Source organism: Hypanus sabinus, chromosome 30 (assembly GCF_030144855.1).
Source record: "Hypanus sabinus isolate sHypSab1 chromosome 30, sHypSab1.hap1, whole genome shotgun sequence".
Classification (NCBI taxonomy): Eukaryota; Metazoa; Chordata; class Chondrichthyes; order Myliobatiformes; family Dasyatidae; genus Hypanus; species Hypanus sabinus.
This window is the reverse complement of record NC_082735.1, coordinates 27,171,926-27,192,019: the sequence shown is the minus strand read 5'-3', so window position 1 is coordinate 27,192,019 and position 20,094 is coordinate 27,171,926. Positions and strand designations below refer to the sequence as shown.

Below are 20,094 nucleotides of genomic sequence, written 5' to 3'. Positions count from 1 at the left end.
GTCATGTTACAGCTGTGTAAATACAGTGGATTGCAGTTAATTGGGACACATTGGGACCAGTACATTTTGGCCCAATTAAGTGGCAGTCCCAATTAGCTGAAGTTTCATGGAAATAAGAAGGTATATACAAAAAAAGGCAAACTACCATTTAACTGAGTAACACATTATTTATTTAAATGAATACAGAATAAATTAGAACGCTACCAAAACTACTACAGTACTCTAAAATTGTATATTATTTCCTGATAGTTATCGATGGAGAAATTCATTCAGTATACACTAATGTGTTCTTTTGACTGTAAATGAACAAAATCATTGCAGGCACCTAGTGCAGTTAACGGACTGCCTTCAGTGTTTTCGATGATTGCATCTTCCAAAAATCTTCATTTTAATTGTATCATTCAAGATAATTGTCAATACCTTCAAATTCTTCATTGTTTCTAACATGTTGAAGTAGTGAAATTGTTTCATTTTCACTCCTGGCTGTTTACGGCATCTCCAAGCCTGAATGTTTGAAACTGCAGTGAGCAAGACAGTTCTGAAGTGTCTTAATGTTTATAACTTGCCAAGTGTCAGTGATAAAAATCACTGCTAACTCTGAGCATAGTGTAGTGTACAACGGCCACAGATTGTGCATGCCACTGACACTGGTTAGGAAATGTTTGGCAACTGGCTTCTGTCCCAATTAAGTGGCATCATGAACTAAATAATTGAAGGGAATCCCAACTATTTTCTTAATTTGCTTTTGCTCTTTAAGAATTGTCCCAAATAAGTTCCTGTCTTGCTTGACCGATAGCCCAATTAACCAGAATCAATGCACTTTGATTAGGCCATATTTGGAGTATTGACTGCAGTTCTGATTGCCACACTACATGCGGACACTTTGGAAAGAATGCAGAAGAGGTTCACCAGATACTGCTTGGATTGGTGGATATTAGCTAGGAGGAGAAGTTAGTCAAACTTAGGTTGTTTTCTCTGGATTGCCAAACTGCTTGGAAGCATCCCAAATTATAAAAAGCTGAGACAGAGTAGCCAGTCATTCTTTTTCCCACTGTGGAAATATCAAATGTTAGAAGACATGGGTTTCAGGTGAGAGGAGGAAAGTTATGGGATGTGCAAGCAAATTTATTTACACAGAGTAGTAGGGGCCGGGTACTCAATGCCCAAGGAAGTGATAGAAACAGATATGAAAGAAGCATTTAAGAGGCATTTAGACCATCTGATGCAGGTGCATTAGTTAGATTGGCATCAATGTTGGCGTAGACATGGTGAGTCTGGGGCCTGTCCTACTCTGTGCTCTGAGGAGAAAGTATTAAATAATTACGTCAGCAAAAGTATTCAATGGAAAATTTGTGGGGAGGGAACAGTGAATCTATTCTTCCAGATTGAGTCAGGCTGCGAAAGTTGTGTGGGCACAGTAACATAGAGTAAAATATGATTGAATCTACTTCTTTTGGTGGGGGGGGGGGAGAAATGAAATTTCATTTACATGGTGTTTTGTTACAACACCAGAATGGATTAAAGCATTTAGTTTTAACCAATGAAGTACTCTGAAAGGCATTTACATTTAAACAGATAAATGCATTACACATATAGCACATATCAAACTGTCATAATAACTACATTCATGAGCATTGCTAAAACTTACCGAATTTATTTAGTTCCATGGGAATGTTTCTGTGGGTTAATGCCCTATCTGAAAGATAGCACTTGGATATGGACCAAGTACGTGCTTTAATTGGTAACAAGCTTCATGTAACTTCTAAATATAGATGTTTGGTTTTTATGTTCATTTTAGCTACATTTCATCCATTCCTTTTTGTTGAAGATTAGTGTTTCGTTATCAGAATCAGGTTTAATATCACCAGCATATGTTATTAAATTTGTTAACCTTGCAGCAGCAGTACAATGTAATACATGATATTGAGAGAAAAAGTGAATTACAGTTAGTGTATTAATATATATATCAGGTAGTTAAATAAGTAGTGCAAAAACAGAAATAATGGGGTCGTGTTCATGGCTTCAATGTCCATTGAGAAATCGTATGGCAGAGGGGAAAAAACTGTTCCTGAGTCACTGAGTGTGAGCTCTCAGGCTTCTGTATCCTCATCCCTGATGATAGCACTGAGAAGAGGGCATAATCTGAGTGATGGGGGTCCTTAATGATGGGCGCTGCATTTTTGAAGCTTCTTGAAGTTGTCTTGAAAACTATGGAGGCTAGTGCCCACGATGGAGCTGACTAACTTTACGACTCTCTCTACAGCTTACTTCGATCCTGCGCAGTAGCCCCCCCCAACCCCCCCACCAGACAGTGATGCAGCCATTCCATGGTACATCTGTAGACATTTTTGAGTGTTTAAGCTGACATTCTAAATCTCCTCAAACTCCTAATAAAATATAGCTGCTCTCTTGCCTTTATTGATATGGTGGGACCAGGTTAGGTCCTTAGAGATATTAACACCCAGGAATTTGAAATTACTCATGCTCTCCAATTCTGCTCCCTTGATAAGGATTGGTCTGTGTTCCCTCATGTTGCCCCTCCTGAAGTCTACAGTCAGCTCTTTGGTCTTGCTGGCATTGAATGCAAGGTTGCTGTTACAACAGCACTTAACTAGCTGGTATATCTCACTCTTATACATCCTCTCGGTACCACTTGAGATTCTGCCAACAATGGTGGTATCATCAGCAAATTTATAGATGGCATTTGAGCTGTGCCCACCCACACATTCATGGGTGCAGAGAGAGTAGAGCAGTGGGCTAAACACACATCCTTGAGGGGTGGGTCCGTGTTGATTGTCAGCGAGGTGGAGATGTTATTGCCAATCCACACTGATCGTGACCTTCCGGTAAGGAAGTCAAGGATCCAGTTGCAGAGGGAGGTACAGAGGCCCACGTTCAGGACTAGGAATGATGGTGTTAAATGCTGAGTTACAGTCAATAAACTGCATCTTGACATAGTCCAAGTATTCGTACAAAGTTAGATCATAGTTTGACAGCTGATTGTACTGAGTCATCGGCGTTGAAGTCACTACTTATCGAGTTCTGGGAAACTGTTGATTTTACATTCTGGTTATTCCTACAGTGTATTTGCACTTTAACTCTGAATATATAGGATCTCTTTTCCACAACCTTATAAAAACGTAGGAACCAGCTTGACCCTGCCTAAAGGACCTTCTGCAACACTCTCACAATCCTGTTCTGGAAGAACATTGCTATTCCTTCATTATCACTTGCTCAGTATCCTGGCATCACATTATCTTTACCACTGGAAGAGCAATAGTGGTTAAACAAGACAGCTGACCACATCTCTCAGGGTAATGAGGGTATAACGTAAGAGATTCAAATACTCAGCACAGAGTAATGCCAATAATGTCCCCATTCTGCAAGTGGGGGGAGAAAAGGAGCTGGTAACCAATTAGCACAATGTCAGTTGCATCATGAATAGTCTGTAGTTTAGCTGGTTTTGCCCTGTTACTCCTAAGTGCCTTCATAGTGTTCTGGGGCATAAATGGGAATAAGCTGAGTGACTCAATGTCTCACAAAGAGCCAGGCAGCATTCATGCATGCAGGGGTTCCCAGCCTGGGGTTCAAGGACCCCTCGATTAATGCCAAGGGTCCATGACATAAAAAAGGCTGGGGAACCCTTGTTTTAAAATGATGTAGAATGTGTGTCTCCCAATAGGACAAATAACTTTCAAACCACCCAAGCGAAACATTGACCAAGGAAGAATCTAACCAAATCCTCTTGTTGTCAGTAGCACTGACCTCTGACAGCACATCTTCAATAACCTGGTGTTCAGTATTGACTCATCAAGTAGATAGATCTTCAGTTAATTAACACGATATTCAGTATTCGGTTTTTTTTTCCCAACCTTGGTGTGCTTATGTGTGACATGAATCTGTCTAGAAGGCACCCAAATAAAAACCTGTACATTTTATCTTGGAGCGTGTGACAATAATATTAAACCAATAAGCAAGTTGCTGTAAGCTTCCAGGGCATTTTGCAGATTCTGCTATTTATTTTGAGCTCAACACATTTGCTGCCGTCAAGTTATGGCACCACATAAACATCTGATACTTATTTTCTGGCAGTTTTGTGCTTTGCGTTCACTTATTTGAAGTACTTTATTTGTTACTGTTGTGATACGGTTTGCTAGTGGAAGATAAATTAATACTGTGTTGTCTTTTACTGCCTATAATAAAGTTGAAGCCTGTACTAAATTTTCGTGATAAGCTATTTTGCAAAACAATAAAAATAGATGTAATACTACATTGGTTTTCATTTTATGCCCTTGAATAGTCATACTGACTCGAGCATGACTTTGTTAGTGCAGAGATGGGATATTCTCTGTAAGACTGGCTGTGTTTAAGATCTAATCTTGCTGTAGTTCTGGGAAGAAAAATGTGTGAATGTAGCATCAATAATAATCGTAGTAATCTATCAATTTGCTTGAATTTCTAATCTTAATATTTCACGATAGCTGGTGCTTTTTAGAAGTAAACATTAGTTAAAAATCTGTGTCTTTTGAATACTTTAAATATGAAGCTTTACTTCTAAGTTATTTGAAAGATATAAAAGATAAAATGTTAATTTTGTACTGTGTAATACGTAATGAGAATAGATTTGTTGTATTCTCCCATTCTGGTTTCGATCTTGTTTCTTTGATTATGGTTGCTTGTCTATGAACAAGATGTATTAGGATTGCATCAGCAACCAACTTTGTTTTCCATCTAATATTCAATCAAAATCAAAGAAATAAGTTTCCAACCCCAGAAATGAGTAGATTTGGATCTATGCAGTTTTGAGTGGATTATGATTGTACACCATTACGTGAGTGACACTGTATGTTCTCCCTGTGGCTGTGTGGGTTTCCTCCAGGTGCTCCTATTTCCTCCCACGGTCCAATGACATACCAGTTGGTAGGTTAATTGTCACTGTAAATTGTCCCATGATTAGGCTAGGATTAGGGTGTTTGTTGGGTGGTGCAGCTCAAAGGGCCGAAAGGGAGTAATCCGCACTGTATACAAACAAACAAATAAATAAATTATATATGTCAGTTGTGAGCCAAGCTAATTCTATTCCCCCTCCCGCACAAATTCCTAATCAAGATTAATCAGAAGAAACTGTTTAACATCCAAACAAAAAGCCCAGTCCATCACAAGAAAATCCCTCCCACCATCCACAGAGAGCTCTGCCACAAAAAAAAAGTTAAAGGTGAAATGTTTAAGGGGAACATGAGGGGACCCTCTTCACTCAGATGATGATGAGTGTATGGACTGAGTAGCCTGTGCAAGTAGTCAATTCGAATACTGAAGAGCAATTTGGATAGTTACAAGGATGGGAAGGGTATGGTCTGGATGCATATGGATGGGACCAGGCAGGTTAATGGTTAATGGACTAGATGGACCAAAGGCCAAAGTTCTCTACTGTTGTGTTCTATGACTTTATGACAAGAAAGCACTATCCATCATCAAAGACCTGCTCTCTTCTCATTACTGCCATCAGGAAGGAGGCGCAAGAACCTTGAGTCCCACACCAAAAGGTTCATGAACAGTTATTATCCTTCAACCATCAGACTCCTGAACCACCATTGATAATTTCACTCACCCCGACACTGAACTGATTCCTCAATCTCTAGGCTCACTTTCAAGGACTCTACAACTCATGTTCTAGTTTTAATTACTTATTCATTTGTTTGTTCATTATTATCGATCATTTTTTATTTTGATTGTACAGTTTGTCTTTTGCACGTTGGTTGTCAGTCCTTGTGTGTAGTTTTTCATTGATGCTATTGTATTTCAAGAAATACAATACTGCAAGAAAATGAATCGCAGGGCAGCATATAATGACATAAACGTACTTTGGTAATAACTTTACTTTGAACTCCTTTGACTCTAATATATAGGGTAGCAATAGGAGAAAATGGGAGAGCCGGTTGTTCCAACACAGTTGAGGGATAAAAAGTTTGTCTTGAAGAGTTTGTAATAGGGTGCTTTGACTCATTTTGCTGAGTTTTGATTTTTTTCCCCCATTACAGGAGCTGTTGGGGCTCAGCCCCTCTTCACGGTGCCAAGGCGTCCAGGATGTGGCACCATGGGAAAACCGATTAAACTGCTGGCCAACTGCTTCCAAGTAGATATCCCAAAGATTGACGTCTACCTCTATGAGGTAGACATTAAACCAGATAAATGTCCTCGCAGGGTTAACAGGTGCGTATAGAGAAGGGCATAACAGTTGAGAGAAGAATAAAGTTAATTTGCATGTACTGTAAATAAAAACCCCACATTTATTGTCCTTTTATTTGGGATATAAAGTTGAACGTCTTGAATCATTTATGAGCATGTTGTGCTCAAGTGCCTAGTTTTGGTCACACAGACTTGAATGGGAAATCACTATTAACTAACAGTATTTCTGCCACTGTATAATGAGCTGGGAAATAAATGGTTTGTGATCCAGAAGTGCGATAATTAAAGCTGGCATGGGGGTAGTAAAGAAAGCTAGAGAAAATTTGAATTCCTAACTTTGATAATTTCTAAGGTGATTTTTCATTGCCAGATAGATTTTCTCACCAAGCTTTTTCATCCCACCTTAAGATTGCTATTTTTTGTGACTAAAGCTATTATTCTGTTCCATATTCTCTTCTGACTCAGTTTCAATCAGTTAATTAGCTTTGTGGGAAAGCAATACTGTATAACAAGTACAAAATGTTAAAGGATCTCAACAAGTCGGGCAGCATATATGGAAAGGAATAGCCAGTTGGTGTTTAGGGCCAAGACCTTTCATAGTTCCTGCCTGACCTTCTGAGTACCTCTGGCATTTTTATGTGTTACTCTGAATTTCCAGCATCTGCAGAATTGCCTGTTTGAGCAATACTTTTATGTTCCCGATTCTATAACTGTGAGCTTTGTGAAAGGTTGAGCTGCTAATATGCCACAATTTAATTTCCTGTCCATCTTCTTATCTCTCTACCAGTTCCCATTCTAACGTCAAAAATCACAGTAGAGAGGATCAGGTTTCTAAATTTGTGTTGTTTGAAAATATGGCATTTTATACTAGGTTATCCAAATATTCTGAACTTTTGGTGGTATTGACACTTCTTCCTTCAGCAATTCTAAATGACAAATAGTGTCATTGAGCATCATATTATACAATTGAAAATCAAGTTGCAATCCTGTAATAGGTCAATTAAAATTAACTCCAATAATAATGTCTGCCCCATTTTGCTTTGCATGTCATGTGAATAAAATCAAGTGAGAATAGGTGAGCTGGACAATTACTTATTTGCTGACTTTTTTCTTAGTTCGTGGTTTTCTTTAAATTTAGATCTTTAACAAGCAACTTTGAGGTCTGTCTGGTGACCTTAATAGCTGAGAAATTGGGTATAATGATTTGAGACATGCAGAGATTTTGCTGACTGAGGGATAGAAAAGTTGAAGTTGGAATGAATTGGGTTAGTTTATAGCTCTTGTTCATTCCCTACAATAAGAAATGCTGAGTATATTTTGATTCTCAGCATAAAGAAGACGTTTATGAGATTATAGTTGAACATGCAGCTACTTTCACTTTTTGCTAACTCAAGAAAGGTTGCGTTGAGCTTTCTGTCTTGACCATCAATGGGCCAGGATAAATTTTTGAATAGCAGGATCAGCCAGGCAAAGTATAATTTAATAAAGTGATCTGCATAATAGAATATTTACAGAGAATCAAGCAGAATATTTTGAAACATTTCTGTCATGATAGTCTATAAACTAAATGGAAGAATTTTGTTTACTAAAAGTTTTCTATGCCATAATAAGCCTTTTAACAAAATGGAGGTTTGTAAACCAGAGGTGCCCAACCTTTTTTATACCATGGACCCTTATCATTAACCGAGGGGGTCCGTAGACTCCCAAGTTGGGAATCCCTATTTCAATCTATTATTCCATTTCTTAATGTGCACAAGTAGGGTGGTGGTCATAAAGTTATTTTTCTTCTGGATTCTTCAGAGAAAAGAAATTGTTCTTATTTCTTCTGATGGTGAATACTCCATGTTAAGAGTTTATGCCAGACAATCACTAACTGTGGAAGTCCAAAACATTGTAACCTCCTCATTCAGGTTAATGGATGAGGATGAGGAAAAAAGTTAAAATTACTCAATAATTCTTTCATATAATAAATAATTTTCGAAATTTGATTCTTGGAGTCTGCTCACTACTCGCTCTGTGTTATTATAGGGAAGTGGTTGACTCTATGGTTCAGCATTTTAAAGTTCAGATTTTTGGAGAAAGAAGACCTGTCTATGATGGGAAAAGGAGTCTCTATACTGCTGATCCCATTCCAGTCAGCAGTACTGGGGTAAGGGCTGCTCTTTTTATTTCTTAAATATCTGTTCAGTACTTCATGCAGTATCAGTCATTGAGCTAGATTCAGTTCATTTGCATTATTAATGGGTACATTAATTAATCAACAGAATCATATCCTCAGTTCTAATCAACAAGTTCCAAAACCTAGACCCTGTACCTTCCTCTTGAACTGGATCCTCAATTTTATCACCAGTAAACCACAATCTTTGTGGATTGGAAACAACATTTCCTCTTCCCTGACTCTGGAGCACTTCAAGGATGCGTGCTTAGCTTACTGCTGTACTAACTCTACACCCAGGATTGTGTGGCTAGGCACAGATCAAGTTCCATCTATAAACTTGCCGACAACACAACTATTGTTGGTAGAAATTCCAATGATGATGAGGAGGTGTACAAGAGCGAGATGGATCAGCTGGTTGAGTGGTGTTGCAGCAACAAACTTGCATTCAACATTAGTAAGACCAAAGAATTGATTGTAGACTTCAGGAAGGGGTAGTCAAGAAAACACAGACCAGTTCTCATCGAGGGATCGGGACTGGAGTTACAAGTACCCAGGTGTCAACATCTCTGATGATCTATCAATATATTGATGCAATTGCAAAGAAGGCATAACATCAGCTATATTTCATCAGGAGTTTGAGGAGACTTGAGATGACACTAAAGACTCGCAAATGTCTACAGATGTATCATGGAGAGCATGGTAACCGGATGTAACACCTCATGATAAGGAGGGGTCACTGAACAGATTTAGAAAAGGCTGCAAAACGTTGTGAACTCTGCCAGCTTCATTACAAGCAGAGGACCCCTATTGCCCAGGACATGCCCTCTTCTCATTGCTACTATCAAGCCAGAAGGTGCAAGCTCAGTGTTTCAGGAACAGCTTCTTCCCCCCTGCCATCAGATTTCTGAATGGACAATGACCCATGAACACTACCTCAGTATTTTTTCCTCTCATTTTGGACTACTTAATTTAGTTTTTTATATTTACTTACTGTAATATATACTTTGAATTACTCTGTATTATAATATACTGCTTCTGCAAATTAACAAATCTTATGACATCTGCCATATTAAATCTGATTCTGAATTCTGGTGCTTATAATTTCCTGCATTTACTTATTCTCCTGATGATTTTAATTATGTTCATGAAGACCGTCATGGTAAACATTGAGATTATTGTTTCTAAATTTCTGTATTGGTTTCACACATTTCTTCATGAGCAATTAATACTGAATCACATTAACCTTCATTTATAGTTTCATTAATAATCTGTTCGTTCGGAAAGGATTCATTTAAAAATCTGTGGTGTTATAGTGTGCTTATTACAGTATCAGTATAATTGCTAAGCAGCCCTTTTCATTAATTAATTTTCCAAAGTCATTCCATATTTAGATATAAATGGTGAACTTAGAGTACAGTGCAGGAACAGCCTCCTTTGATGTCTCATCCCATCTGCCAGCATGTGGTCTGTATCCCTCTTTTCCCTACCTGTTCATGTGTCTGTCTAAATGCCTCTTAACCTTTACTATTGTATCTGCTTTTACCACTTCCCTTTGTGGTGCCTTCAACACTCTCACCTTAACCATATACACTCCAGTATTGCCACCATGGGAAAAAAGGTTCTGACTATCTGATCTATGTATGTCTCTCATATTTTCACCCCACCCCCCCACCTTTTTACATCTATCACGTCTACAAGTCTGAATTTTGGAACTTTCAGCCGCTAGTCCTGACCTTCTCTCAACCAAATTTCTGTCATGGCTACAACATTGCAATTCCATATAGTAATCCAGGCTATAAGCAGAACTGTCTTACCTGTCTTTACCCGTCCTTATACTAAAATAATGAATCCACCAGCAATTTGCAGTGATCAAGTCCATGACTTTTCTGAGAGCTTCAACAAATGTAGCCTCAACCTTTAGGTATTCTGGTCCTACCTTGTATTCATTTGTTCTTGATTGCAGTGTAGTGCACTAAATATCGCCTTTTATTTTTCTCATACAGTAGCCTGCTGCCCAATTCTATCTTTTTCATCCACTGGAGAACAAACACTCCTTACTACCATCAGGGAGGTGGTACAGGAGCCTGAAGACTCACACCCTCGCCCATTGAGTCTACTCCACCATTCGATTATGGTTGACTTATTTTCCATCTTGACCCCATTCTGTTGCCTTCTTTCTGTAACCTTTGACACCCTTGCTAATCAAGAACCTATCAATCTGAACTTTAAATATATACAGTGACTTGGCCTCCATAACCGTCTGTGGTGATGAATGCCACATATTGACTACGGTTTAGCTAAAAAAAAAAAATTCCTCTGTTCTAAAGGGACATCTGTCTATTCTGAGGTCTTTGACTCTCCTACTAGAAACATTCTCTCCACATCCATTCTATCTAGGTCTTTTACAAACAGCTTGTTCTGCTCTTCCATCAGACTTCTGAATGGAAAGGAATACTGCTTTGCTATCCTCTTTCACACTACTGTATTTATTTAATTTTATTGTAACCTATAGTAATCTTTTATGTTTGGCACTGCACTACTGCCACAAAACAAGAAATTTCCTGATGTAAGACAATGATAATAAACCTGATCCACATTTTCCAGTGCCTTTTCCTCTCTAGTGCAGTTCTAAACCTCTTTGCTCTCTTCCTAGATACTTGATTTATTGTTCACTACTCCTTATGGACTTTTTGACTTTCAGATTCAAGGTTTATATATAAAATAATAGAAGTAGGACCTTAGTTACAAGATTTGAGCTATCATTTAAAATTTCATCTCACAGGAGATTCTCCCACTGCTGAAATCATCTTGGCATCTACTGTTTCATAGCTCATGAGGATCTTTTACATTTCATTGAGATCATCTGTTATGTCCCCAGGTTGGCTCTAGTCCAGGTGTGTTGGGGAAGCAACATAAAAACAAGTTCACCCTCGGTGTTGTATGTTGTTTGTGATGGGAAAAGAACAAGGCAGGCACAGGCAGTCCTATTTACAATGTATTTACATATTTACAACCAAATCTAAGGGAGTAATTAATCTATAATCACACTATACAAAAACACAGGTCAGAACATTAAGACTGCAAGTTTGTTAATACAAAAACTAGCATGACTCTTCAACGGCCGACTCTTCCCACCAGCGCTCTCTCTTCATCTTGGATGCCGCCTTTTTAAAATTGTGCACTCCAAGTCCCATTTGGAGCAGTCCTAACAAGGAGGTGGATCCAGCAGCGCTCTAAGTGGAGATGGACAGTTGCTTAGCACACCTGACACAAGAGAAGCTGGATGAAGAGAGAGAGAGAGAACAGAAAACAAGAACATAGGCGCGCAGTGCGTGCACACGTAACATCACCTCTCATTCTTTTAAATTCCAAAGAATATAGATCTAATTTCTTGAGCCGCTCGTGAATCCTCTCCTCTTTCTTTGCCTCTCTCTCCCTTCTTAAATAAGGGGACAATTGCTCAATGTGTATCCATATCATTGTAATACTTCCGTATTTCTAAACTCCAACTATCTTGCAATAGAGCCAATGTTACGTTTGACTTCCTAATTCTTGCTGCATAACTTAGCAGAGCATCCCTACAACATCTTTATGATGTTTGGCAAGAATTTAATTTTGACTGCCCAAATACCATTTCACATGGAATGACAAGTAACAAGTAAATTGTTGTACCCCCACTGCCACAGTCTGTTTGTGTTTTGGCACCGAATGTCTGGTGATGCTTGCAGGTTGCCCCCAGCACATCCTTGGGTTGTGCTGGTTGTTGAGACAAATGACGCATTTCACTGTATGTTTTGATGTATACCCTGCACACAAAGAAATATTGCAGATGTCTTATGCCTTTGATTTTTTAATTTTCCCCTTTAAGGTGGATTTGGAGGTGACATTACCAGGAGAAGGGAAGGACCGAATTTTCAGGGTATCAATAAAATTTGTTTCAAGAGTGAGCTGGCACTTGCTGCATGAAGTTTTGACTGGTCGTAGCATGCCAGAGTTGCTGCCCGGGTTGGATCTAGACAAGCCACTCAGCACAAATCCTGTCCACGCTGTTGATGTTGTCCTTCGACATCTTCCCTCCATGAAGTGAGTAACTGTCAAAATTCCTTTACACTCTTTGTTATTGATTTTAATTTATTTTAATCCACCAAGCACAGATTAAACTACTAACTTTTATTTATTGGATATATAGCTTTCTTGCTCCTCAGTTGCTTCCAGTGTGGCTCTGAAATCAGTCATATTAGTCTACCGCGCATGTTTCTTGAAACCATCATATAGAGTAACATGAGTCTAGATGAACTCTTGAACATAGATCTCTGCCATTTGCTTTGTGATATTAATTTCTATGTTATATGGTGATGAAGTTAAAATAATCCTTAAAATTCACATTCCTCTCATAAATTTTGCCTATACAGTCAGTCCTCCATATCCATGGGTTCCACATCTGTGGATTCAACCAACCGCGGCTCGAAAATATTTGAAGAAAAATTCCAAACTTGAATTTGCTGCGTGCCAAGCACTACACTGAATCCACACGAATGAAGTGATGTGTAGGCATACCCTGCTGTAGCTTCTCACCATATCACAGATCCTCAGTCTCTCTCCAGCACTTGTTGTTCGAGCATCATGTCTTGTTCGTTCACTACCTGTGTTGTGAGCAAGAGGAAGGAGTTTAAAGCTAGTAAGGGATGGCTGGCTAGCCATGTAAAGCGCTACAGCTTCAAGAACTTAAAGATCACAGGAGAATTGGGATCGGCTGATGCCAAGACAGCATCAGCGTTCCCAGAAGAGCTACGATGGTTGTGTCTGTACCGAACATTGTCAGACCTCTTTTGTCATTATTCCCTAAACAATACAGTATAACAACTGTTTGCATAGCATTGACATTGTATTAGGTATTATAAGTAATCTAGAGATGATTTAAATTATACAGCAGGATGTGCGTAGGTTATATGCAAATACTATGCCCTTTTATATAAGGGACTTGAGCATCCACAGACTTTAGTGTCCGTTGGGGGTCCTGGAACCAATCCCCCGCAGATACCGAGGGACAACTGTATTGTCATTGTAAGTGGAAAATGTATGGGGTCATACCTCCACCCATTTTGCACCTTAATTTTGTTAGGGGATTAGTCATAGTATTGTACAGCTCAGAAACAGGCCCCTTGGCCCAACTCACCCATGCCAACCAAGATGATAAACCTGGCCTAGTCACATTTGACTGCATTTGGCCCATATCCCACTCAACATTTCTTAATGAAAATAGAAAAATCAGGGTGATTTTTAGACCTGCGGAACCCAAATATTATTACTTTTGAAGGCCATGGTGAATTGTTCAAGAAAATAACAAAATGCTGTATTTTTTTAAATTCTACTAATGGGTTTATGAACAATATGAAAGGAACCTCCACTTAGTGTAACTGATACTTTAGGCATCTGTTAGTCTTGTGAGACCATGGATTTACAACCTTGGAAGGGTTGTATGGGAGACCGGCAGTTGCCCAAGCTGCAAGCCTTTCCCCTCTCCGCGCCACCGATGTTGTCCAAGGGAAGGGCACTAGGACCCAAGCAGCTTGGCACCGGTGTTGTCGCAGAGCAATGTGTTGTTAAGTGCTTTGCTCAAGGACACAACACGCTGCCTCAGCTGAGGCTTGAACCAGTGACCTTCAGGTTACTAGACCAACGCCTTATCCGCTGATACAACAGAAGTACATACAGTTGGGAAATGGCAAAAGCTCGAAAGGAAATGAGAATGAATTTACTCCAGTGATTAAGGAGTTGTGAAATGATGCAAGTTCTTTTATTTTGCAATGCTTTTTCCTGTGACATAAAGCAATTAGTTACTTATTTGTCAGTGTTTTCATCCATTAAAGTAAAAGCCAGGAATAATTTTCTCTTTTCTATTGTAGTTTTCTTAATTGCCATATGCAGTAAGAAATTTGTCTGCTTCTGCCTACATTTAGTTAATTTAAGTGATTTAGAATCAATACAAGGAAATTTCAGTTTAACCAGCCTCTGTGAGATTGAAGCCTCAAACCAGAGGAAGGAGCTTTTAGAGTATAAGCTAGATATGTTAAAATTACAGAGTTGGCTGAGTGATGATTCAGGAATGCCAATGTCTAAAGAGATGTACTGATCAAGTGCTTAGATCTTTCTCTTTATATCTGTGCACAGCCATAAATGGCAAAATTCCCATGGAAAATAGTTTCCGTGCACTAAACCTTAACCATATACCATAGAGCCCTCTGGGGTTAAAAGGAATATTTTGACTTGGGTATATTGGTGACATAAAGTGTAAATTGGAGCATAGAATGAAGCCTTAAAGACGAATAGTCCATGCAACTATGAGAGGCAATAATCCATTAGGTTCGGCCCAGTCACTGTCTTGCAATAGCATGCCAGCTTCCATTTGAATAGTGCTAAATCTTTCTGACGTGACCACCAGCTCACCCTGGATGACCATTTTAGGTAGGGTGTCAAGTTTAAATGACTGTCAGTGAATCAGTTAAGTAATTTTCAAGCATCTGGCACCCAATTCAGGAGCCTATCACCAACTGTTTGATTCATGCCATCATTGGGGCATCTTGTGTTTTATCCTAATAAGAGTTCCATCACTGATTTAGGGGCATGCTTGTAGATCAAAGCAGCTAAGTTGATCCAAAATAAATTAATCCAGTTTTATACTCAGGTAATTAGTAATCGGGTCTCTTGAGTAGAAACTCTGCTTCCATTGGAATGAAATCGTAAGGCATGACAGCATGATATTTACATGCAAAATGAACTAAGTAAGAACTTGTAACTGTACAGCATTTTCACACTCACTGGCTACCCACTGTCTTAGCCTCCAGATGTGCGTCACAAGATTGGTGCAAGTAAGTGACGTGAAAGGTAGGCAGTAAGTGTGATAAAGTAATAAATGAATCAGAAAATTGGCATTATGGCTTAGCTTGAAGGTAAAAATAAGTAAATGATGGGAGTTATAAGTATAATGCTCATCTAAGACATGGAAGATCTGCTCCCATTCTAACTCCAGCTGTGACTGTCACATAAACACCTAAACTCCTTGCCAAATTCCTTGCCTGGAGACCAGTGAAAGCTAATTCTCGGGGGTAAAATGCAATATTGAAGTAAACAGTCTTTTCCATTCATTTAAAATTGGATATGCAAAGATCTGAAGTTAGACTAGAGTGTAACCATGAAGCAGTAAGAGCTTTGTATGTTGGATCAAATAACCTTGTGGTGCACAATTCTGGCTCTTAAAATCCTCTAAGTAATTAATCATGCACTTGTTTCCTAAGATTTTTCCACCCGTGTATTAAAAATTTATTTCTGTGTGGGTTTGATGTGATTCGACTTGCTTAAAATGCCACTGAATTTGTGAAAATGTAATGGAAACACAAGTTTTTGCTTGTATTGTTGGGCCATTTTGGCTCCTTGTCCTGTTCTTTCCATGTAGCAGGTTGTTCCTTTTCAATTAGATGACATAGCCATTGTCCTGAGAAGTAAAGGATTTTTTTTTTTGGTTTGCAAGATCTTATCTGATGTTGCAATCTTTGATATATTTCAGAGTAAAATAACAACTAGCATTAATTGCATATAATAGTGTATCAGAGAACTTTAAAAATTATTATTATTATCATCATCTTGAACAAAGGCTTTTCCATAACCATAATCGTGCAAATTGACCAGGTTTACCATTGTCACCTACTGCCCATTATGCCATTGGCATTTAGGGCTGCAGTGAAGTTCCTCCATTTCTGGTGGTGTTCATGCTTCCTTCATCATGTCAGTAGCTCGGTTTTCACTACTGTCAGTCATGCAAGTCCCAGGTGGAGACTCAGGAATACCGTCGCACTCAGATACAGAAGGATTCTTCATTGCTGTTTCTGTAACAGTTTTGTTTTACCGGTCAGGGTTGTTAGCCTTGAGCTGGACCCCCGAACCTGGAGGACCAGTGGAACATTCTTAGCCTGGCCTCTACCTGTTTGGCATGGGTATAAAGCTTCTACCAAGGGCCAAAGCATAAAGCCCTAACTCCAGCCAGCATAGCTCTCTGGGTCATTGAGTCACACAGCCTCCAAACCACAATAAGGTTGTGGTCCTCTTGAAGGTTACTATTATTAGCCAGCCATAAAATGAATTGGTAGTTCAGTAGTTACCAGTGATGTGTTCGCTACTCCACATAGCACAACACAATACTGTGTTTTAAGATCACGACAAAGAACAACTTTTCATTCGCTGTTAGACATTAAACAAGTAAATCTTTTGATAGCATTTTGATAACTTCTATTTTAAAATGCAAAGATTAAGTGATTTATTAATATTTTACTGCAGATACTTAATATTCAGAAAACATGAAGTATAATACACCCTTGTTTCGCAAATCGATTCACTGCTCGGGTTTTATATGCTGTAGTAATTACTATTTGATCTAACAATTAAATATGGCTATTATAATTTTGTTTTTTTAATTAATTTCAGTTCATTAATGTATTTGTAAAATCACACATGCTTGTGTTTTGTATATTAGGCAGGTCAGAACTTGAGCAGACAATTAATTCCATTTACTTCCATCCAGGTGGAATTTGAGTAGTGCTGTGGTTTAATATAGACACTCTGAATTTAGGTCAAATGTCAATTCAATTAGTGTCTCTCTTCTTCCCCCCCCCCCCCCCCCCCACACACACATTAAACATGTAAAAGGACAACTTTTTTTAATATAGTATTCTGTCTCTTAACCATTCTCTCTTCACAATTTTGGAATGATAAACTTATTCTTCCCTGTCATGCTCTGCTTAATTTCCTTTGCAAATTCTGATATTGGGAGTCTAGTTGAAAATCAGCATATCACTCTATTGAAACGCTGATGTGTTTGTGATGTTTCATTCAGATCAATTCAACTTCCATTGAATCTCTTTGCTTATGTTCATTTAATTATGGATTTAAAACTAGCTATGATTTAGCATTGGTTGGTAAATTTGAGTACAGTGATGGATAGTGTAAAAAGTGCACCCAAGTGTTTACCCCACACAAGATACTGGAGGAATTTGGCAGCTCAGACAGCATCTATAGAGAGGTGTATATACACAGTTGACATTTCAGACTGAGTTCCTTCCCTTCATCAAAACCTGCTTGAGTTCCTCCAGCATTCTGTGTTTTGCTCTGGATTTCCAGTATCTGCAGAATCTTTTTTGTTGAAGTACTTACCCCTTTAGGTGTCCAGTGTGTCTCAAGGTCATTGTTCACTAATATAACATGACCTCAACTACCTATGGTCTGGATTATATCTGCACCTATCCAATCTCATAATGTAACAAGACCCATGAATTAATCAAAGGAACCTTGGTACTGTACTCTGATCTGCTGGTATCACACAGTTCAATACATAGGTCCCATATATTGACTAAGTAGATTTGATAGATGATCTAAATTGGTTTATGGTTCAGGCAGCAAATTTACAAATTGATTAGCATTTAATGTGTAAAAATACATCATCCAGTATCTGAAGTATATCTTACTATTTTCTTTAATGTTAAAATCTTTAATTTTGCTTAAACTGCATTATCTTTGAAGAAACAATTGGTCGTGAAAATAATTGTGCACTTCTTACGAGTTGAAAGAATGGGCGAAATCATATTGCCTCTGCTTTTCTAAGTCTGTCAAAAATATAAAATTGTTCGTAACTAGCAAGCAGAAGCAATTAAGTATTAAAACTATCTCTTAATGTTCCACTGAGTTGAGAGTTTTGCATTATCTGCCAGAGCTGAGGCAATCCCCAATCATAAAGCTAGGTAAGTGAACTGACAGTTTAAGCCACCTGAATTTTGTTGAAATTCATTATTCATGATTTTGTCTTCATTAGTGTTGTTTTCTGTTCATTATTATTCCCTGTTCCTAATCTCTCCCGAGAAGATGGTGATTAGTTGCCTCCCTGAGCCACCCCAGCCCTTAATAGAATGTCTTGCTAAGATAGTTTATAAGGGTGGTTGAGAGCCAGCAAAAGCTGTGCGTCTTCATTTATGTAGTTAAAAAATTCCCTATCCCAATCCCAAAGGGATTAATTGTCCAGATGGATAATATCACATCGCAGCCCTGGCATATCGCAATAACCAACAGACACAATTTAATCAACACAATGTTGCAACAAGGGTAATCAACTAACTCAGGTCAATGTAGTGGGGCAGCACATTCCCCTCCTAGTTGCACTCTATACTAACTTGGAAATGTGTTGCACTTCATTCAATTTCTCTGGGTCAAAACATCTTCTAACTCCCTATGCAACAGCAGTACAAAAGTACCTTCACCAGAGCTCTCTTCTGAGGATAACGACATAGAACAGTGCAGGAAAGGGATGGGCCCTTGGGCCGACATTAGAGGATGGATAGTACTTCATGGTCTTGCCATCAATTCCTCCATCCCAAAATGAATGGAAGACAAAACTTCCAATCCAGTCGATCAATAATTATCAACAAAGTGCAGACCATTGTGATAGATTCTAACTTTGACTCCTGGCTGACTGTCTGATTTGTTAAATGTATAGCTGAGTGGAAGTCACAGTCAGTACCTTATGTCCTTATTGTTCATCATGTTAAGCTTCATAACATCATTGGGTATATCAAACCATCCATACCAACATGTCTGTCACCCTAGGCCATGCTACTAATTAAAATGATGTACTCTGGTATGGAAAATTGGAAATAGAAATGGAATTGGATCATATTTCTTGATTCATTGATTTTTACTAACCATACTGAATTACCTACAAGCTAGGAGCTTGATCAGGTATGTTTGGTACAGTCACACCACTGTGTTCCAAAGCTATGCAAATATTTTTCTTGCTTAAAGATAGAATTTCTATCATAGTTGAAGTATTATTTATTTCAACTTTCAGAAAATGGGTTATTCTATTAAGATTAACAGTAAAGAAGCTGATCTGTAATCTAGCCAAGATGGACATTTTTGTTGTAATCTCCTTTCTCTAAATTGTTGCACAATACTTCCTATTAAGTAAATTGTTTTGAAATGCCATTTAAATAAGCAGACCACATTTCACCAACATTGAGAGAGTGATCTGTCATTCTTCCTTTGCAGATTGAGCTGGAACTGTTAGAACATTGCAAAAATTCTCGGTCCTCTCAGAATAATTCCCTGTGATCTTTTATATTCCATGAACAAGTTTCTGTTTGAAAGGGTAATCGAAAAGGTGGCTCCTCTTAATATGTAGAGCTCTCACAAATGTTACCCAAGAGAGGCAGGTTTGATTTTGCACTTGGATCCTAACTTGCCACATAGTAGCCTTCCAGATTCAAGGAAATAATTTTGAGTAATTAGTATTCAGAAACTGCAGTGTTGTGGATACAGCTCAGCACATCATGGAGCCAGCATCCCCACTATGGACTCTGTGTTTACTTTTGCTTCCTCAGTATTATCACACAGCATTATTAAAGATTCTCCCCCCAACCCCGGTAATTCTTTCTGATCTCCATCTTTATCAAATTTGGCTTCTTCTCTTTGAAGTCCGTCTGCCACTGTTCTGCCTTCACAAGTTATCTTTGTCCCTTAAATAACTTCCATATAATTGATACTAAACCAGCCCATAAGTAGCTGGTTAGTTTTTCCTCATACATCATTTAATAATTGCCATGCACACTATTAACTTGATATTGGCTCAAAACCAAAACACTGCAGATGTTGAAAGTCTGAAATAGAAGCAGTGAATCAGTGTCAGTGAATCAAACCAACTGGCTTAAATT

The 20,094-nt window shown here is 38.5% G+C and overlaps 1 protein-coding gene across 1 annotated transcript in view; it reads left to right on the top strand.

Annotated features, from left to right (window-relative positions):
* Positions 1-20,094, top strand: part of LOC132383484 (protein argonaute-3) — a 121,614-nt gene that overhangs the window by 49,116 nt on the left and 52,404 nt on the right. The window contains exons 2-4 of the mRNA XM_059954479.1: positions 6,039-6,210; positions 8,215-8,335; positions 12,213-12,427. Of these exons, the coding sequence (XP_059810462.1) occupies positions 6,039-6,210; positions 8,215-8,335; positions 12,213-12,427 (508 nt within the window). The remainder of the gene's footprint in view (positions 1-6,038; positions 6,211-8,214; positions 8,336-12,212; positions 12,428-20,094) is intronic.